This window comes from Nothobranchius furzeri, chromosome 4 (assembly GCF_043380555.1).
Source record: "Nothobranchius furzeri strain GRZ-AD chromosome 4, NfurGRZ-RIMD1, whole genome shotgun sequence".
Lineage (NCBI taxonomy): Eukaryota > Metazoa > Chordata > Actinopteri > Cyprinodontiformes > Nothobranchiidae > Nothobranchius > Nothobranchius furzeri.
The window spans coordinates 76,968,988-76,991,510 of NC_091744.1; the positions used below are offsets into that span (position 1 = coordinate 76,968,988).

Sequence of the window (22,523 nt, forward strand, 5' to 3'; positions counted from 1 at the left end):
TCTCTCTTACATGGAAAAGTTCAAAAGTTGGCAACCCTGACTAGTTTGAGGAAGCCAAAGGAGGCCTCAGAAATCACGGACTGATGGTAACCTGGCTTTGTTGCTACTTGACTTGTAAGTAATATCTTTGGCGGATCATTATACTTTGTGGTTTATTTTAGTATTGGTTTGCTCACGTTAGTGTTAGCTCATTGCAAGCACTAAGTTACAGCAGGCTGCAGCAGGGGTCTTTACGGTAGTTGTAATTCCACTTTCAACCAGTAGGGTGGCGGAGCAGAGAACTGCTCTGTGTTACTTTAAGAATATGTGCTAAGGGGTTGAAGGTTGATGTGTATAATAACTTTATAAACTGAGAAACATTCCCAGAGCATCAGCCAAGATCGGTTCAAGTAAGAGCCATCCTCATGTGTGACTGAGCCACGTGTTACCACTGTGCTTCTGTCCATCTTTCTGTCAAATCTAGTAAGCAGTTCCCTCAGGAAAAAAATGAATAAAAACCCTTTCAAAAGTCTTTTTTTTTTTTTTTTGCTTTCTATTTCTTCATTTGGTCTTCTTGAGAAATGTTTCCAAGCCAACAATGGGGCTTGTGTTGTTCCTCCTCATCCGGAGGGCCAGCAGCAGCGACGGATTTAAAGGCAGACTGTTGAAAGGCAGCATGTAAACACCCAGATTTCTCAGGAACTATACACAAAAATAGGTGAATGAATAAAAAACAAACAACAGAGTCCAGAAACCAATCAGCCAAGAGGTAAAACTGATTAACATTTTACAAAAAAATCTGTCAAAAAGAGAAAAAATATATAAAGTTTCACTTTAAAGTGCAAGTATTTAAAAAACAAAAGTCTTTCTATTTATCATCTCAAGTCAGGTGTTGATAGAGAGTCCATGGTCTTTAGGGGAAAAGTGCAAACACTTTCAAAGAAGTTTTCTTTTTAAGAATTTGATTGAGAATCAGGAGACTCAGTGGATTAGTCATGACTCAGCTTCTCCGTGAGAAAACAGCCACCTCCTCCAGAGGGACGGGGTAGTCCTGCAGAAACGTCCCCCCGTCAAAAACCTGGGCGCTCCGGCTGTCCTGCCACTGAAAGCCCCCGTCTGGTAAATAAATATCCCTCTGTGCTGCCCCCTTCTCCACCACCGGCGCCACCAGGACCTGAAAATACCAAAGTTGAAACAAATTCACCAGTCAGAGGTTCGAGTTGCCAAGTACATCGAATGCTGAAAAGAGGAACACGATCCACTCCCACCGGGGCAGCATTAGGTCACCTCGTCTCCGATGAGGAACTGGTCATCAATGGTGAAAGTCTTTGGGTCACTTGGACTGAGCCACCACATTGGGCGGTAGATGGGGTTTCCCGTCAGCAGCCACCCGTCGGCATACTTTTCCACGAGCGGGACCACCTCACTCTGGTGCTTTGATATGTAGGTCCGGGTCAGGTTTAACACCTGGGGGAGGGGTCAAAGGTCATGAAGTTAACGATGGTTCAGGAAAAGCTAGAATCTTTTATGGAAGAAACTAAAAAAAAATCTGGAATCATTAGTTTGATCTGAACAAAACGCTGTTTCTTCAAACTGAAGCCATTCCCAGTGCAGTCTCCAACAGGTAAGATATTAATGTTTACAATCCTACGAGCCGTTGCTCTCCCTCAGTCCAACAAAATAAATCTTGTTATATATGCAGAAATTTTTAGAAATATGTATGGAAGTTGATTAGGGTTAGTCAAATTTATTTTTTCTCTCAGAATTACGAAAATAATGTGAAAATTCCATAAAAATGGCGGAAATCTGAGATTAAAGCCAAGTTTTTCTTGTCTTCTGTAAATAATAATAATTTATTGTCATTTAAAAACACATTTATTTATCCTACCATTATTATTATTATTATTATTATTATTATTATTATTAATACACTTTATTTGAAATGGGCTTTGCACGTCACAACCTGAACAACCACAAAAACCGTAAATAAGCAATAAAACAAACTAAAAACACAATAAAATCAACTAAAAAGTCTCAAAGTGCTAAAAAACATAAAACAACGATCAAACGGTTAAAACAGAAAAGATCATTTGCAGTTATATAACTTTTAAAACAGAAAGGTCCTAAGATTTTTATCATTAGGTTTTTAAATGACTTAGAAAAACAAATTAAACTTTTACAAGAAGAGTATTGATATTTTAGCATGGATTTATTTTTGTGGAAAATTATGTAAAAAACACAAATAGATCTAAAAATATTACTGGTACTTTAATACCACGAAAAACAATCTGCAACTTTCATTCTATCTACATTTATTTTTTTCATTATTAGTAAAAATTATTAAGAGCCAATGGAGCTGGTCCAAAGGGCCACCTGTGGCTCCAGACCCCTGACTGATGCTGCAAAATGCACTAAAACCAAAAGTCTCGACTCTCCTCCCAGTCAAGCTTCTACTCAGTGACTTCAGCATTCCTGAAAGGGTCACATCCTCCGACGTGTACCGCGACAAAAACATAATTTGACCACATCTATTAAAGAAAACAGTGTTTTTTTCATGAGCTGGGAAGGTTGGAGAGCGTTTGGAATTAGCCTGAATACCAGCCCAGGTCTGAGTGGATCTAATTGAGAAGCCAGGCGTGCGTGTGGGTTTGAGGTTTCGCTGCTATTTGATTCCGGCGCAGTCGTTCGTTTCTGTGACCTGGCCGTGACTGACTGAATGTCTCACGCGTTCTGGAAATAAAGGAGCACGTTTCAACTGCAATAAAAATGTCATAAAAAAGCAATTTGTGACACGTTTTGTCTCGTTTCTACTAAAAGTCTCTCGTCCGACTTAATTAACTTTATTACCAAAATCGAAAATCGTTGTTGTCCAACGTCTAGCTGTCCAGTTTCTCTATTTTTATCTTGGTCGCGCTGTCCAAGTCACAACCGGTAATTTTCTTTTTTTTTTTTTTTTTTGCCGACCTTCCATCTGCTACACGGAAGAAAATGCAGCTCATCATTCCCACTCATAACTGTAATAAAGTGTTCTTCCAAAACTTGTTCTCAGATTCATTATCATTCCAGCCGAAGTGGATCTCGAGAGCCGTAAATCTAAAATAAGGATTGTAATTTAAAACAGATGGGACCCTTAACCACAGGTGAACGAGACGAGAAAACTGCAGGAAGGGAAGGGGAGGAGATGAAAAAAAAAATGCCTTCAGCTTCCTGAGGAACACAAACTGTTACAGGAACCTGAGCTCCAGCACCTCGTTGTCTAAAATATCCATATCAATTACAGGAAAGCACATGTCTTGGTTTCCAGCTGTGCATGGCAAACAGCTCGTTTCTGACTTCCATGGGAGAAGATTGGGATTTAGTTCTGCCAGATCAGACTTTTGATGGATCAGATCTCAGCAGCTCCGAGCTCCTCAGAAAGAATGTCGGTGAGAACTTCTCTGTAATGTGTTTAGTCTGGTTGTGTTCACCTGGTCGTCTCCGTAGACCCAGGGTGGCGTATGGAAGCTGATAACCGGGAGAAAAGCAGCGATCTCCAGCCATCGGATGAACAACTCCTGATCCGTTACCAGATCTCCGGACAGAGAGCCTCCTGGAAGAGAATAAAGTCATGACGGATGCAGGAAAGGTGGATGTTAGGACAAGCAGGACTGAAAAGAGACAGATTAGATTTCTGAGCTTTAAATGAACAGAATCCCATTTTTCTGCCGTCATAAAAGTCATAAATGACTCAACGGTTGTTTTTTAATTTGGCGTTCATATGAAAGATGAGTCGGCATGTGTGATTCTCTCCTTTGGTCCATTTTCTTTAGTCTATCACAGACCATCTGTTGTTGCTGTGTTTTCCACTTCAAAGGAAATAATTTCCTCACACACATCAGCTGTCTGTGAACGACCGTCAGAAGAATTAAGAAAATTACAAGAATACATTTGATTTATGTGCCAGGAACCACAGGGTCGAGTTTGTTTTCGTCTGGGGTTCTTTTGTAAATTCCCTGTGTAAAAGTGACAAAGCGTATTGTTGTTGTATTACCTACTGCATCAGGAATGAGGAAGTTGTATCCCAGCAATGTGTGGTGCAGCAAGGAGGGAATGATGGCCTTCAGGCCCGTGGGACCCCAGTCCGACTGCAGAGGGGTCATCCTCACAAACAGAGGCCTGTGGCTTGACCTGAGTCACGCAAAGTACAATTAAAAACAAACCAAGAAAAATGACCTCAAAATAAACACATTTTTGTTCCCCAGAGGATTACCGCGTCCCCGCAGTGACAATGGTGGAGTCTCCGATGCTGGCGGCCAGGTCGGCCATAAGTTCAATGTACTTGTCTCCGACCAGAGCCTGCGGCGGCCGCAGGGCCTGCTCCTCGAACAGATTCCCCTCACCCCCCTCCAAGAGGATGTACTCCATTCCTAAATGGGCCTGCAGGGATTCCACTCTGTCCAGAAACCAGTGAACTGCTCCTGGGTTGGTGAGGTTCAGCTTCACGCAGAACTTTCCTCGCCACTGACTCATCACAGGGATCTGGTTGGGACAAACCAAAGTTAGGACAATTGAACTCCTCCAGAGTTGATGTGTGCATGCGTGCTAAATGCAAAACTGTGTCATTAGGAGAGGTTTTTTATAGGTATAGTTTTATGCTCTCGCGTAGAGATAGGGTGAGAAGCTCGGTCATCCAGGAGGGTCTCGGTCCCTCCTCCATATCAAGAGGAGCCAGTTGAGGTGGCTCGAGCATCTAGGATGCCTCCAGGACGCCTCCCTGGTAAGGTTTTCTGGGCACGTCCAACCAGGAGGAGACCAAAAGGAAGACCCAGGACACGATGGAGGCTGGCCAGGAGCTGGCCCGAGTGGCTGGGGAGAGGGAAGCCTGGGCCTCTCTGCTTATAGGCTGCTGCCCCTGTCATCCAACTCCAGATAAGCGGATGAAAATGGATGGATGGATTTTAAATTTTAATGCAGGTTAGATTTTCCGATATACGTAACCATGGCAACCTGAACTCTCGTTTGAAAATCTTATCAGTTATATGATTTAGGTTCATTTCAGTTTTTCTGCCTATTTCTGCTCTAGTGGAGCATATTTGGAGCTACCTGCTTACGTTCTGTAGCTCTAACCCCCCAAACTGTGTCACAGCAGCCACTGAACCTCCTGTAATATTTTAATACTGTTGTAGTTTGCAAATTTCTACAAGCAAACGATAAGGAACTGGCTTTTTCTTTTTCAGCACCTGAGTTAATGCTGACACAGCATTTTTGTGTGACCCTGTTGATGAAATCATGGATTTTATTTATTGAGTGTCACCATTCCCCCTTTCATTAGTAAATGAATGAATGAATAAACAAACAAATAAATAAATAAAGCACTACCAGGACTTCAGCATGAGCCACTTTTGCATAAAAAGTGATAATTGTGTTTATTAAAATACGGACCAAGTCACCAAGACAAATTCCTGATGACTTTTTTGGAAAAACCTTTGATTCTAAAAAGAACCTAAAAAAAATATATATCAGGTGTCCAGAATTCATTTCTGATGTTTTAGCGGGTTGAAAGGAACTCTATCAATAAAGAAATTCAAGTGAAAACACACAACCCGACAATAGGAATATAAAATATAAACATGAACCCGTTTATTGCTGTCATTTTCTCACCAGCTTTCCATGATTGGCCGACGGCAGGCTGAGCCAGAAGGCCTCGGTGCCGTCCACGAGGGAGGTGCGGAACTGCGTGGTGTCCACGCCCAGGAAAGGGGACAGGGTGATGGAAATGTTAAGAAGCTTTACAAGTGGGAGGTCCCTGGACAGTCTCTTGGACGCCCCCCTTCTCCTGCTGTTGAGGTAGTCGTGGTCCTGTGGAGGGACGCAGAAATAATGTTGGTCACGTGTTCACAGAAACACGTGCATTTAAAATCTGCAGCGTGGACGATGTCCAAATCCTTTTGACGTGTTGAAAATCTTCTGGATTAACAGATTACACAACTGTGGAACAAAACTTCTTAGGAACAGAGAGACTGAGGCTAGGAGGCAAAAGAGAAGGAAAGAGATTAGAACATGCTTCTCAGGTTTTTTTCCACAGAGGAACAGAAACCCTGAAAACTAGTTTGGCATTTTTATTCAGAGAAATCACATCATGAACAAGCAGTTTAAACTCCAACAACTGAGACAATTAGGACACATTTTTTTTAATTTAAGAAACATTTTGTCCACTGAACTTAATCTATCAACAGATGCACATTGTTCCTTTTTGTCTGCCGCCCGAACCGGAGAGGCGATCACACCGTTGCCATTACCGGTACACGGTGAGATCCGTGAGCGTCTTTGTGCTCCTGGTCAGCTTGCAGCATCAAGCTGGTGTCAGGATCACCTCCTTCAGTTAGTCTTGGCTGATTTCCCTCCATCCTGCACTTCCCACACTCTGGGAAATCTGAGCTCTCAGAAGAGGGTGTGTATTTTTCACAACTATATTTGTTTTGTAACATCACCAGGTATTGACACGGATCCACTTGACTGTGGAGGGCAGTTTGGAAAAACACTCACAGAGAGTCATGTGATACATGTGAAACAATATCCGACAATGCAATAGGATGACACAGGAGTCATTAACATGACGGTTCATATTTAAACGATTCATGACCCTTTCTCATGTTCTGCATTATGATCCAATCATCGTGAAAACAGAAGGCCATGCTTTGTTGAATTGTGATATTTTGGTCATCTTGTCCTTTTTCTGTTCCTCGCCTGTCTTCGCTACTCTGCAGATCCTTTTGCTTCTCTGTTCTTTGCCAGTTTTGTTAACCTCTACCAGCCCGGCTGCACTGATGTTTGAAAGATGTTGCTGCTGTTTTGATCAAATCTTTCAACAAATGTTTTGCATAATCTTGTGCAAAAATCAAAGATCTTACACAACCACCAGGTTTGTGGCGTGTGTGACTCTGGGCTAAGACAACATCAGATTTGAGCTCAATAACAGAAAAACCATTTTAGGCCTAGTCCACACGTAGCCGGGGTTTTTTAAAAACGAATATCCGCCCCTCCAAAAACTTGCATCCACACCACCGCGTTTAAAAAAAAACTCTGTCCACACGTACCTGGATAAATACGTTGTTAAGGACATGCCAGACCTGTAGGTGGCAGTACTTCCCCCGTTCTTAACCTCGTCCTTCGTCTGTGGTCTTCCGCAAGGAGCAGTAATTCCGCTTGCAAAAACAAACAAGCAGAAAGCGCTTGGACAATTGATGGATCGGGTAGTGACAGAGCGCAGCTCTGAGGGCATCCATGCTGTCGGCTAGTGTAAACACAGGTCGCACACGTGATGTCAGCATTTTTTGTCGCAGAAAGTGACGTTGCGGACCTTAAAACTCCGGTTTTGTCCGTCCACACGCAGACACCCAAAACGGAGAAAACGCAGATCTTCACTTTGGCCGGAGTTTTTAAAAAGATCCGTTTTCGTGTGAAAAAACTCCGTTTTCGTGTGGATGACAGGCCAAAATGTAGGAAAATATCTACGTTTTGGCAGATCCCCAGCTACGTGTGGACAGGGCCCTAAGGGCCATTCCCATCTGTACCGGGTCGGCCCGGGCCGGGTAGCCCCAGTCGGCCCCAGCCTGGCCCGGTTGATTCCACACATCCTTGTCTTAAGCCCATGTGGGCTGATTCTACCCACCAATCAGAGGCTTGCTCTAATGGAAGGTGTGAATTTGCTGTCAGCAGTGGGTGTGTTGGCCCTGGTCGGCCTGAAGCAGACCCCCTCGAGAAGAGGGCTGAGAATGAGCCTTGGTTGGCCCGGAAAAATACCAGGTCACCCAGATATGTTAACAACCTACGCTACCCGGCCCGGGCCGACCCGGTACAGATGGGAATGGCCCATTAGATGTAGCTGGTTTTGTGATAGTTGAATTTTAATATCTGTGTTGTGTCTTCCAAGATTGAACCAATTGTTGTTGAAAACTTTTATACTATTTTATTGAAATTCATGCTGTAGGTTCATCACATATTTAGCCATCAAAAAACAAAAACACCGGGTTTATGCCAAAGTCTAAACAAAAGTCTTGAACAATGTGGAGCTTTGAGTGTCTCCTATTGGCTACTATCTCACCAAAGTTGAGCTAAATATAGTTTTCAAGTTTTTGAAAATGTCAATTAGTGGGGGCGGCCATCTTGATTTGGGTTGACTCCATTGTAGGTGAGCATCTTTCCATCCATCCATTTTCTTTCGCTTATCCAGAGTCGGGTCGCGGGTTCAGCAGCCTAAGCCGAGAGGCCCAGACTTCCCCCTCCCCAGCCACTTGGGCCAGTTCTTTCGGGGGAATCCCAAGGTTTTCCCTGGCCAGGTGGTGTGTCCTGTGTCTTCCTTTTGGTCACCTCCCAGTTGACCCGGAAAACCTCATCAGGAAGTCGTCCAGGAGGCATCCTACTCAGATGCCCAAGCCACTTCAACTGGCTCCTCTTAATTTGGAAGAGCAGCGGGTCTGCTCCGAGCCCCTCCCGGATGACAGAGCTTCTCTCTAAGGCAGAGCCCAGCCGTCCTGCAGAGAAAACTCATTTTGGCCACTTGTATCTGTGATCTCCTTCTTTTGGTCTCTATCCAAAACTCGTGACCATAGGTGAGGGTTTGGAATGTGGACCGACTGGTAAATCTCTTGACCAATAAACAGCAAAGAGCTGACATGCCTGGCGCTGAAGTCTGCTTCTGGCACGCTTCCTGCATGTTTTAGATCATGAATGCAGCTGATTTGTTTGATTTGGTGATGAATCACTCCTGTAGAAACTATTAAAGGCTGAGAAGACATTTCAGCTTTTAGATTAAGGTGTTAAAGGGAAAAACGCTCACCGAGGAGAGGAGTTTCACTTTCGGTTTACCAGTGAATTCATAATGGACTCTAAGGAGTGCTAAAAGCAAGCCAAAACTGCAACGTCTCCCTTTAGATGATAAACGCACACAGACAGGCGAATACATTGCTGTCTACCTTTGATCTTTTGGGGGGTAAATAATAATTCAATCTAAAACCTTATGGGGACTTTTGGAACAGCAAGTACCATTTCTGAGAGGAGGTTGGTGGAATGTTCATTGAGGCTGATGACTCCCTCGCCCAGCTGGTGTCTCCTCAGGCGATTCGAGAAAGTTCTCAACTCCCTCTCCACCTTCGGCCCTGAGTCCACATTACTGAGCAGCTTCCAGAATGGCAGCCTGCAGGAAAAACGGACATCAATCGGGACATTTGTGTAAAGGAAATCAGACTTATTCTCGGCCTGAACTCACCACAGAGCTTTCATGTTAGGCAGCTCCCTGCTGTGCTCGGAGAGCTCTCGAACCGCTTCTTGATGCGCGGCTCTTACATTTTGGGCCACACACACGGTGTACTGAAGAGGAAGGCGCTCCATACTAGGCAGTGACTTCAGGCAGAACTGCTGCCTGTTGTCAATCCCGAGCTGCACGGGAATATCAGGAGACACGAGCACTGTGACTCCTGCACAGTAGGAAGCAGAGAGGATGCCGGGCATTAGTTCACAACAGTTACACACGTTTACAACATGCTGGTCAAAAAGAAATCAGTTCTGTTTTATGACGTCTGTAAACAGTGAATAAAAATAAGTGACCTCGTCGTGATTAGTGAGATTACACTTGTGTGTTGTTGTGAGTGTTGCTAAGAGCAGGATGAGTATCTCATGAAGCGCTGAAGGAGGTGGAGATCCGGCTGCGTCAGCTGATGTTGCTCTTCTCAGATGGAAGATAAACACTGGCTAGAGGGAAATGCTCCAGCGTGCGAATGTACGATTTGGCTGCAGGTTGCACCGAAGTTCACCACATTCATTTGGGAAAGCCCAATTTTACGTCTGATTGACATCAACTCAAATAACAACATTTAGAATAAAGAAAGCTGTTTCGAAATGTTGAATTCTAAATATAAAAATGACAAGTTTTCAACTCGGTATTTCGTTTTTTTATGAAAATTCAGACTGCCTTAAAGTAAAAGTAGCCTACCAAAATAAAAGCCGTCAAGAAGGACACAAGATGTTTGTCGGGCTTTTATTTTGGTAGGTTCTCTCTTTTACAGCAGTCCTAACTTGTGTGTTGACTGAATATTTAGTGTAAAACTATCATGTTAATGTTTGAATTCAACTTATTCTAAATGTTCACTTTTCTCAATATATTTAAATGTGATCAAACAAAATGTTCAGCTTTTTACTGCATTGCATTTCCTCCTGGCTTTAATACTTTTTTCTGTTCTGTTTGATTTGGAACAATAAGACACGCCGGCCCACTGTCGTTTGCACGTCTTACTGAACAGAAATAAAACACCTGCCTTTAACAACAAGCTTAACCTTCCCATAACCCTCCCTGTTTTCTCACGGTGAAGTGAAATAACAAGATTATGCACATCAGAAAATTGCATCTGCAGATGTAGGTGCCCGTTATGGAATGCCTCATCCCTCTCACATTACCCTTACCACTTCACCCCCAACGAGACTCCCACCTTCTCCCTCATAGCTCCTCTACTCCATCCAGGTCATTCCCATCTAAGGTTGACAAAACCCTGCGCTGTGAACCCAGAATCTCATCCGGACTCTTTACCGGGCCCAAATGGTCGCACAAGCTGCTCAAATGAAGGATTTGAGGTTTGAAGCTGATCTGAGGACGGATTAAACAGTCTGAGAAGCTGGTGAGAGCTCAGCCTGCTTCGGCCTCCCTCTCTAGTTTCAATGTGCTTACTGTTCTCATGCGGGGACCAGGAGCGGGCAGGATACTCACGCACCAGTTTATAATCAGATTAATAGTTTTGGAGATCAGTAATTATGTGCTGCATAAGGCTGGCGAAGAGCCTTCGACCTAAAGCTTATTCTCACGTGTTTGTAACGGATAATGTCAAAGAGATACTGGTAACGCCTCAGCTGCCTCTCACAAGGTGTTAGGTCGCCACAGGTTTATACAGAGCAGATAAAGATTAGGTTTTACTTGCAACAGGTAAGTGACACACATCAGGTTTTATAGACATATAAATAATAGAAATAGGATAGAACATGCAGGCATGAGTTTGCAGAAATGAATCTCAAGTTAATGGGAAAAATCTGTCATCCCTTTTGCTCCTCAACCGATCTTTATATATATATATCTATCAGGGATGTGTATTTTTGAAATTCTGGCAATACAATACATATCACGATACAGGGGAGGCGATACGATATATCACGATATATTGCGAAACATTCAGTCAGACGTTACAAGCAATTTTTTTTTACTGAATTTATTGTAAGAATGTTCAATAAACAGTCCAAACTGATACGTAACGTGTTTAACATGAGGTATCTGAGCCATGATGGAGGGATTTACATTTCAATGGTGGAAACAAAACCCGTTGCACACTGCTGCCAACTAGCGGGCGGCGATTGAATTGCACAAAATGAAAAGAAATACACAAATGTTTGCATGTAAATTCTTTCAAGAATTAGATACACGGCTTTTGAATATCGATGTATTAATCGCAGGAAAAAATATCACATTATTTTGCCATATCGATATTTCCGATACACGGCTTTTGAATATCGATATAATATTGCTGGAAAAAATATCACGATATATTGCCATATCGATATTTTCTTACATCCCTAATTTTTATATATATATATATATATATATATATATATATATATATATATACCTGCTTTGCATTTACCAAAATGCCATTCTGCCTTCCAGAGACTAACGTCTCATCTCTGTGCGTGCACACTACACCAGAGCAGGAATTGTATCATTTTAAAGAAATGACGCAGGTTTGAGACGCTGAGCGCGTGCCAAGGTGGGACACTGGAGGAAACAAAAGAGGCAACCCTATTTTTAGAACAATTATTTAAACGCTCCAAGTTCCCATAAAACATTTTTCCACCAGAGGTGAGATTACACGCCTGACTGAAAGTATCCTCGCACCTTCAAAGCTGCAGCAGGGAAGTTTATTGGGCGGATTTGAATGATTTGACGTGTGCATTCCTCACTTTTACAGTGGCAGAGCGAGCGCACCAATCAAATGACTTTTGAGCACACGTAGAGATCCATGAATTTTCTTACACACACACGTGCACGCACGCACACTTCTACACTCTCTCTTTAATAAGAAACTGCAGACATGTAAGGAAAAAAAAAGCAGGACTTATGGGATCGTAAATATTCAGCACTTCCTTCTCTTGGTCTTAGGCGGTTGTGTTGTGAGGTGGCTGCAGCAGTGAACTTTCTCGGAAGTCGGGAAGGTTTTAAGTTTGCATCAAGGCCCTTTGGAGGAGGCAGTACTGAAGGAAAACACTGCAACCTTGAGTTCCTGCTGCTGTGGACCAGATGGGCTGCAGTCCTTTACCCGTCATACACCCACTGTTATTTATGTCACCCACACACGCTTACAGACCCTGACCCTGTGTGTGTGTGTGTGTGTGTGTGTGTGTGTGTGTTTCCTTAACAATGGAAGTTTAATTTCTGTACTCAGCCTCTGAGAACTGGTGGCCACAAAACAATATTATAACAATAATATTAAAACAATAATGAAAAACTGAAGAGTTGGTTTGCTTTGTGCAGAGGGTTTGATGAAGAAAAATCAAAAGGCTCTAGGAACTTTAAAGTATTTTTTTATAGAAGCATTATTTTAAGCTGAATCCTGCACATTTTAGATGAACTGTGTCCAATTCTGGTCCCTGAGAGCTCCTATCCAGCATGTTTTAATTGTTGTTCTTCTTCTTAGAGTTTTACGACGGCCGGCAACCAACTGAAAGGTGCATTACCGCCCCTACTGTTCCGGAGTGTGGATCAGAGTTTACAGTCTATCTTTCAGACCTGAATCTTTAAGGAATCCCCAAAGAAAGCCTATGTTAGTGAACAAAGTCCTCAAATTCAGTGCTCCGCCTTCCCTACCCAACCTCTCCATCACCCACAACCTTTGGTCCCCATAAAAAGGACAATTAAAAATAACGTGATTAACATCCTCCTCCACCAGACAATGCTCACATAAACCCGCAGAGTGCCTCCCCATCAACCTAAGCGTGCTATTCAAATAAGTGTGCCCCAAAAGAACCCGATTCAACACCGATTGCACTTTCCTACACTTCCCCACACAGAAACGACTGTTACGAACATCGTCCACCACCCCATAAAGAAACCTCCCTCTCTTTTCATCCCTCCACCTCCTCTGCCACTCACCCATTACCCTATCCCACACCAAAGCCTTCACCTCTTTCTTCCCCAACTTCACTTCCACCTCCACACTCTCCCTTCTCCTTGCCTCCTTGCCTATCCAGCATGTTTTAATTGTTTCTCTGCTCCAACACACCTGATTCAGTGCAGGAACCTGATTAAAATCAGGTGTGTTGGAGCAGAGAAACACTGGGTGTATTCTGCTTGAACACACCTGATTTGAACCAGCGAGTGATTAACAGGATGATTTCAACCACTGAATCAGGTGTGGTGCAAACTGGAGAACAGCTGACATGTGCAGTTGTACACGTGAGGTTGCTGTAGGGTTTTCAAAACTACATTTCCTAAACGAGACAAATGCACTTACATAAGCACTACTCTGTAAAAAAACCCTACAAACGACTGTTAGTGTGACCTCTGGTTCTGCAGAAGCCTATTGATTATCCACAGACTCAAATCAGGTGTTTTTGGAACCAAGCTCACCTGTAACACATGAGAGCGAGTTTGCAGAAACACATGAGCCAGCCAACAGACCAGCTGCCAGAGGCCACGGACAAACTCATTAAACAATGCTGCTTCACAGGAATGTCACCAGAACCAGTCTCAGCCGCCTAAATCCATTCAATCAACGTGCTCCCAGTCCAGAAAAACTCCAGAACCCAAAGCCATCAGGTGATCCACAGCTAAGATCCAGGTACCAGAAACAGTTTCTGTGGCCACATCTTATTCAATTATTTAAATTCATCATATATTTGTATTTATATAAAGGATGAGATGTTTTAATAAGTGCCATTTAGCTTTTAGCATCCCCTTTTTACCATTAGGTGCTGGTTTTCCCATTTGGATGCAAAAGAAAATAACCAAATCAATACAATGCAATTCAAACCCAGGTTGAGAAATACAGACTATAATATCCACTAATCCTTCTATCACTGCTCGCTTGTGTTTGTATGGATGAAGACAGGTGGGGTGCAAGGAGTTCCTCCAGTTGGCAACATTCTCAAATGTCACTCTGCTGCACGCCAGCATGTGTCCTGGGTCTTTCTGCTTCACCTTCTCCTGCTTCAGTTTGACTTCACGATTTCCCTTTTTCCATCATTTATTTTATGCCTCTACAAGGATGTTTTCCTTTCTCTCGGCGGCCCCCTTAATTACGCGGGTAATGTCAATTCCCAAAAGTCCCCGATACAATTATAAAGTGCTTCTGTGACTAACTACAGTAAGTGAAGACAGGTCACATGCACACACCTCGTGTGCAGCGGTCAGGGGGTTCAAGCAGCTGTCCTAATATTATATTAAAACTGCACCACGTTTGCTCCCTCAAAACAGGTTCAGGAAGAGAGACGGGATAACCGATCTGCTGAAGGCCTCGAGCCAAAATACTGCATCAGTAATGATATACACCAGAAACATGAAGACAGGGAAAATCATTTAAATAATTATGTTTTTTGGGGTGCCGCTTTTCCTCAATATGGAAGAGAATTAGTGCCACTGAAAAGACAAAAAAAAAGGAAAAATATTTCTAACAATAATGTCAGAATTCTTATTTTTTGTTATTTATGTGAAAAAATTCAGAATTCTGTTAATACAGTAGCACTATTTTTATTTTATTTTCAGTGGCAGTATTCCTCTTCCATAGATGAATTAAAGTGAATTTAGCACAATTATGACGTGTTAATTACAGTAGAGTTCACCTGCAACTGCAAATATAATAAAGTCTTGATAATGACTTTAATGTAAATATTAATTTAGGGTCAATTTATTGATTCCTAAGAAATAATGAAAACATTTTTGTGCATATTTTTTCTTGAAATAATATGTTGCAAAAATCACATTTATTTCATTAACCTGGCATAAAAATAAAATCTATATCAGTAACAAAACTCAACAAACTCATCTGATATTCTCAGCAAACATTTGTTGCATACATGCATATTTGTTATTGCTCCAACATATGTTGCTATGCATATTGTGGTTTTGTTTGCTGGCAATAAATAAAACAGATCCGGTGCCATTAAACAAACTTTTCAAAAGTGTCTTCATGCATATTGCCATAAAAGACATTATTCCCCTCTAAGCTAAATGTGCAAATGATGTAACTCAGAGAGACGGATCAAGACATCTTGAAACCTTTAATCCAGATATCATGATAAATAAGTCTTTAATGTCCAAACAAGCGTCATTATCATAGCTGAGCATCAGTTTGCTATGTTTGGGTCTATGTTTGGTGTTGGAGTGGTCACTTGGCAGCGTTCAGGCTGTTTCTCATTTTGGAATCACATCTGATCCACGTGAAAGTGTTTTTATTTCACGTTATCGTCTTTTTCTCCACGCTAACTTCAGTCGGGACACAAAGTGCTGCAAAGACCTGACATTTCCTCTCTCATCTCTTCACAAGGTCGAAAATGGATTGAAGTCATGTGGCCCTCTTGTGAAGCCTGCAGCAGTTATGTAACATACCACCCAACATGTGTTCATGTGAGCGAGGCATGTGTGCATTCGAGTGAAGGCTGCCTCAGCTACTGTTAGCTAATATGATCACATCAACATGTTTATGTAGTTCTTTGGATTAAATCTTGAATGTTCACTTCCTAAGTACAAAAAATACACATAAAATTAGCTTTTATGTATTTGGGATGTCTGTTTATTTAAACGTCTTCATTTATCAGCGTTGGTAAACTGAGAAATGTCCACAAAGATTCAATGATCTGGAAATTTTATTTGTACAAATTTAGCTGTTTCGGGTATTTTCTTACTATGAGTGTGTTGCACATTAGACAACAAAACCCCTCACAGGAACAAGGGAAGAGCGTCACTCTCATGTATCGCGTTTTCTTTTAACAAGCATGGCTGCAATCAAATCAGACCTTGAGTCCTGTTTAACTCACATGTGCAAAATCTGATCTGAACTTCTCTAACTTAAAAAACTAAGTTATGCTTTTCTTGGAGGGGGGGGGGGGCAGTTTTTGTTGGTCTAAATTGTTCCTACTCCCAAAATACATTCATTGCTATCCACACACACACACACACACACACACACACACACACACACACACACACACACACGGTGGCGCAGGAGTTAAGTGCTCGCCCCGTAATCGGAAGGTTGCGTGTTCGAGCCCCGCTCAGTCTGTCGCTGCCGTTGTGTCCTTGGGCAAGACGCTTAACCCATGTTGCCTGCTGCTGGTGGTCGGAGGGACCGGTGGTGCCAGTGCTCGGCAGCCTCGTCTCTGTCAGTGCGCCCCGGGGCAGCTGTGGCTACATCCCCAACAGTGTGTGAATGGGTGAATGACTGATTGTGTTGTAAAGCACCTTGAGGGGTTTCAGACTCTAGAAGGCGCTATATCAAATACAAGCCATTTACCATTGACCATTTATCATTTACACACACACACGTTCACCGCATGACTCATTCCTATCCTCACAATAGCTAAAAACACATTTGAAATACCTCCCATGAAATATCTTCTAATATGATGTGCCCCAAAATCTTATTTTCTACCACTGAATAACAATTAAAACAATAATTATTCAAATAAAATTGGCAATTGCTGTCTGTAGCACATAAATCATTCACCAGAGGGCAGCATACACATAAATAATTCAGGAAAGTACTAGTCATGTTAAAGAGGCAGAGGGCCTAGATAAACAGGTGTGTCAGATATGATACGTCTGGTGTTATTGAGTGGATATATTTGTAATAGGGATGTTTAAAATTGCCTTTGTTACCAACATTGCCTAACTAAATTTACAATATGCTGCGTTACCCTCTCATAAAAAAAGAAAAGCTAAAACATTTTATGGAACTAACATCACGTTCCTCCTATCCTGCATGCTTAAAATTTAAATATTTTTGTTTAAAATAATAACTGTTTTAATTTAAGTTGATAATAGAAAAAAATGCAATATTTGTTTTGTCTCCAGCAGCAGCTGAATCTCGTCCTCCCAAAGCGTGATGCTAGGATTTGTGTATTAGTAATGTATTTTTATTATTCTGTACATTGCAGCTATGATGATAAAACATTTATAAAGATGTTCAGATAAGAAAAGCAAGCCTTGAGTGAAGATTCTTGTTTTTGTTTTAGTCCTTTGTTAGCTGACTAGCTAGCTAGTGAGGACAGCAATTGTTCACTACACAGGAGAAATTTCCACTTCACAAGTTGAGCCAAATAAAACTAAATACTTGAAAAATAAATTACCAGATACCTCTCATATTCTGACATTTTGAGAGAGAGGAGAAGTAGCTGAAGAGTTTGATGTCTAACATGTGCGCTGTCGTTAAAGAGCAAGTCAACCCCTACCATAGTCTAACTCCACTCCCACTTCATGTTTGAAAAATGCAACACATGCTGTTGCCTGGCAGACCGAGAGGGCGGAGCCGCTAACAAATACACACACATTCAGGCTCACGACAGCATTGTGACATCATAATGTACCAGTTTACATCATAGCATACTTCTTAGCCAATAGCGGTGGCAGATTTAAATTAAAATACAGTGCAGAGTTTTTACCTGACAACGGCACAACACTGCCAGTTTTAGGCAGAATATTTAAATTTTAACTAAGATGCACTGAAGTGCCAAATTATTGACGACACGTGTCTGCAGCACGATTAGACACTCGTTTATTTAGTTTATCAGCAAAAAAAAGTTTATTTGGGGGTGACTTGCTCTTTAAAAGACTGAAAACTGATACCAATATTTTCTGATATTACATCTTAATGCCAATGTCAGCACCCCCAATTAGTAATAAATAAATGTTTACAAATTATAATAATTAACAATCTAATTTATTGCTAACTTTTAAGACTACGTATAACAGAGATATGTTCCGATTAAACAGATGAGATAGCAATCACAATGTGTCTTACAATAACTCTAGTCTCAAAACTTTTAAGTGGTTCATACATATGATGATTCACGTCATGATTCATGGTTATCCTTGCTCAGTTATTATGGACTTACAGCCAGCAATGATCTTGGTAGCAAGCTCTACAGCTACTTTCTACTGCAAATAACCACAAAGTTCCCATGTATTCTTGTTTTGTGAAATTCATTTCAAGTTAAGTTTGTAACATTTGCAAGGTTGTTGAAGAGGTCTCCCACTGAGAAAGCTTTTTGTATTTATTTTTTGAAAATGATCGCTCCCTCTGAGTTCAACATGCAGGCTGAACGTAAAAATTGTGTCCTACATTAGCCTGGAGGGTCGGTATCCATCATGTTTTAGTGGTTTCTCTGCTCCAACACACTTGATTCAGTGGTTGAGTCACCTGTGCAGCAGCTCATCAGGCTCTGCAGAAGCCTGTTAATCACCTGCTGACTGAAATCAGGTGTGTTGAAGCAGAGCTGAAACTAAATACCGGTCCTCCAGACCCGGAACTGACTACCTCTGCTCTAGGATTTGAAAATCCTAACAGATCTACATCACACTTAACAGTCATGGACTCACCCATCTTGACACACAACGAGGAAGGCTGTTGTTGTTATACTGTCCAGGAAACAGCAAAAAACATCTAGAAGAAGCTAATTGTTAGCATTAGCAACTCCGCCACATAGCAGAACTCCTTCAGACTTGTGTTATTTTTGGAGATAAAACATCAGCATTGCACAGCCAACACAGTCAGTGGTAGTTGCAATGTTGTTAGCCAATCCGAGGCGAGATCTCCAAGTATCAGGAAATAAGACCCCGAATCCTGCCATCTGAAGCTACTTTCCTCTAGCTAAATTCTCCTTGCAGAAACAGCTGCACCAGAGCTTTTTTCCCCCAGAGTAAGATTTACAAGGCATTCATTCCTACTATAAACCACTGCAAATGTATAAAAAATATGAGTGAAGGACCCCTTTTAAGAATATGTGAAATTAGTTGATTTTTGTTAGCAGAAACACTTTGCACTTGGTCCATGTCAGACTCTTTATTTATTTGAATTAAGGTTGATCAAAGCTCTATCTACAACAAGCAAGCTGTTCGTTGTTCATAACAATTTCAATATTAAAGACATTCTGAGTGCTGCCTTTAAAGCATTACACACACAGTGAACACGGTCCTCCATCAATCACATCAACCATTCACATCCGCTGGCAGTTCTTCCATTCTCACTTTGCCTTTGGGATAAAATCTAACACCACCAAAATAACCCGGCAAGTTCAACAAGTCAGTGGGGCTCTCATTCAAATGGCCCTTTTAATAGAAACAAAAGGCATTTATACCATCTTGTAGGGTTGATTTAAACCGTTAAATGGGGTTTCCTTTTATGGTCCAATCCCAATTTCTTCACTAGTAACTGTTCCCAGTCAGGTTTGTTTTCAGAGACCTGTGGAGCTTGTTTGTGTCAAGTTCAAACACAAACACACACATGTGGGATTGAAGAGGTATGAAAACAACACATGAGTGGGAGTCCCCTTAGCCTGCACATTGTTTACCCACTGATCAGGGGTCAGATTTCCACAACTCTTGTTAGAAACAGCTGACCTTTTGTCATGTTACACATTGAGAAGGGGAGTGTGTGTGTGTGTGTGTGTGTGTGTGTGCGTGCGTGCGTGCGTGTGTGCGTGTGTGTGTGTGTGTGTGTGTGTGTGTGTGTGTGTGTGTGTGTGTGTGAGAGAGAGAGATGTGACTGTACTTTTCCAAATAGACATGCTGAAACCATAACGAGTCCAACAAGCAGCATCTCACCTGAAGAGCCCAGGAAGTAGCGCTCCAGGGCGGAGCCAAATCCAGAGGGAGTGTCCTTCAGATTACTCATGATGAAGGGCTGCATTATGACGTTTTGATTGTTAATCGGCCATGTTTGACCCCGCACACTGGCACCACCATACCAGGACATGTTAGCCATGGAGAAACAGTCCTGACAGAAAAAACACATTCTGTCAAAAAAGACAATGATGTAAAAATGAAGTCAAGAAGACAGGCTGATGTGTGTTTATTACATTAAACATCAATCAATAAAGCTAAAATGGGACTGGAAAGGGAAATGGAAGAATGCCAGGTAATGGAGCCTTAAAGTCACTTTTGCCTTCTCAACAATTGTGTGTGTATATATGAATGTAAATGTGTATATACAAAAACAATAGTGTCCTAAATGTCACTAACAAGAATAGTCTGTGGACATTGTAAGAAGAAACATTTTTAATTAATGAAATACTCATAAAACGTCTCAAACTTTTACTCACACGTTTATAATGGTACAAATGTGTGCATGCATGTATGTATGTGTGTGCACGCATATTAAATTTCAACTTCATTTCATCCCTTTTTGACTGTGAGTTATATCATTTTATTTACTTCTATTTGATTTACTTGTGATAATTTGTTGTTTACAAAACTAAACAGATGCACATTTGGAATAAAATGTATTTCTTCTACTGCTAAGGTCAATGGACGGGTTTTCTTCCTCGTTTGTTGTAACAGGTCCTGAAGCAACAATGCAGCCCCAGACCATGACACTGCCACCACCATGTTTATGAGTTATTTTTTTATTGTGCCTTTCCTTGATCACGATATTTGCTTTCAGATTTGAAACATGTAAGGCTGTCCAAATCTAAATAAAGAAATGTTAAAAAAAGAAAAAGTCTTTAATGGTGCCATGAGTTTTCACTAAATTGTGAAAATATCCCAGTAAGGTGCTAGTCAAAAACTAAAGCAACACACCAGAAGTGCTGCGTGAGAAAGGTTTTCAGAATGAAAACTGGAAGCTCTGGGTTCTGCTGCCAACAGGGTCACCTGAGAGGTTCTGGGCAGGATTTTGGAAAAAGGTGACCTGGGCATGGAGAGATTTGCTTTGAAGCACATGACTGGATTATGAGGAATGTTCCTGTGGCATGGGAATAGATTAACCAACCAGGTGCCTTTGATCATTTGGATTGATAGAGGAGGTCACAGCAGCCCATGCGAAGAAAGAAATAGTTATCTTTAAATGTCCACTAAAGCTATAAAGCTTTATATGAGAGTGTGCGTAGACTGTTTTTACTGATATGTTCATAATTTTACAATATAACCTAATTGTGCTCTCCCCACAGCGTTATGTTTAAATAATACTCACTGTGAGAACAGTCAAGCAAAAAGCTGATGAGCAAATCACGCAAACCAGCCATAATGATCTTAGCAGCACAATAAACCCGCAAGCGTCGTGATTCTGGTTTGTTGTAAATGGATGTCGTCATCAGACAAACTCCAAAACCAAAATCCCAGGGAATAAATAAGAACTGCAACAGATTTTAGAGCCACAAAAACAGTTTTTTTTCATGATGGGACACCAATTACAGCAGCTCCACTTCAAACAGTTCCAGCTGATGATTTCCTTTATATGAACTGGATTGATGTCAAGTTTAGGTATGACGTCAGTTGCAAGATCATTTCAATCTGCACATTAATAAGGAAAAATCATTTCAAAACGGAGAATAAGAAAACATTCATTTTTTGCACAGAGACATTTTGCCGGTTAATATTTTGCGCCTGGGCGCAGACTTTACCTTCAGCTCCACATGACAGTGCACCGGCGTCCAAGCCATGCTGTAGCACTCTGTCTCCGTCTCCTCATTCGCCTCCAGTGAGATCTTCACCTCGGCCACCGAGTCCCATGTGTAGCAGAACTCGGTTTTATTAAGCCAACACAGGTTCCTCACGAAGGGAACCTCAATGTCAGGGTTCCCCACGTTCCCCACGTCTATCTCCACGTAAGTCTTGTCCTCCGCCAGAGTCTGTATGACCAGCGAGTGAGTTCTTCTCTCCCAGATCAGACCGCTGATGGTCCCCCTGAGGATCCAGTTTTTGTTGGGCTGGTCCACCACTTGCCAGTATATGATACCGATGGTCATTACAAAGAAGACAGCCACCCCCAGACAGGCTATAGCTCCTTTCCACGTCTCGTTCATCTCCTTCAGCCCTGTGTCCCATGTTACCTCTGGGATGGGACTGGGGTTCCTATTTCGAGCGTGAGGCATGTTGTTTTTGAGATCAGCAAAGAAGAATAATAAAGAAATGCTACAGAAAACTTCTATGAGTCCAAAATCTCTGCAGCTTCATCATCATCACCACTCAACTCTTTCTATTCACACTGTTTACTCTCCAGTTTGGCTTTTTGTGCGTAATTGTGCCAGCACCAGTGACCTGTCTGTCACGTGAAAAAAGCTGTGAGAAAAACAAATCCTAGCGAGGAAACGGAAGAGCATGAATGAATAATTGACTTACCACACACTGCTGCTCTTTTAAAAGAGTTGGATTTGTAAAATGCATTGGCTGCAGAGAGCTCGTGAGCAGCTCAAAGCCGGGTTTGGCAGCAGTGCCTACGAATAGCTCCCGAGACGCTGCCTTGCTTGCCCTGCACTTTCTGACGTAACGCCGGCTTGTTTCTTCGGGGGAACGTTAGAGAGAGAAAAATGGGGCTTGG

The 22,523-nt window shown here is 41.9% G+C and overlaps 1 protein-coding gene across 2 annotated transcripts; it reads right to left on the reverse strand.

Moving 5' to 3' along the window:
- Window positions 1-786: 786 nt before the first annotated feature.
- si:ch211-236l14.4 (SITS-binding protein) lies at window positions 787-22,296 on the reverse strand. Of its 2 annotated transcripts, none has more exons than XM_015964870.3 (10): window positions 21,607-22,296; window positions 19,811-19,982; window positions 9,227-9,434; window positions 9,004-9,154; window positions 5,620-5,817; window positions 4,229-4,497; window positions 4,010-4,146; window positions 3,447-3,568; window positions 1,267-1,446; window positions 787-1,153 (listed from the first exon to the last, which is right to left on the reverse strand). In XM_015964870.3, exons 1-10 carry the CDS (start codon window positions 22,075-22,077, stop codon window positions 980-982), a joined length of 2,082 nt encoding a protein of 693 aa, XP_015820356.1. In that variant the 5' UTR covers window positions 22,078-22,296; the 3' UTR covers window positions 787-979. The 2 variants fall into 2 exon arrangements, with proteins under 2 accessions (XP_015820356.1, XP_015820357.1); XM_015964871.3 differs by having other exon boundaries at window positions 1,017-1,153; window positions 1,248-1,446.
- Between the last annotated feature and the right edge of the window lie 227 nt (window positions 22,297-22,523).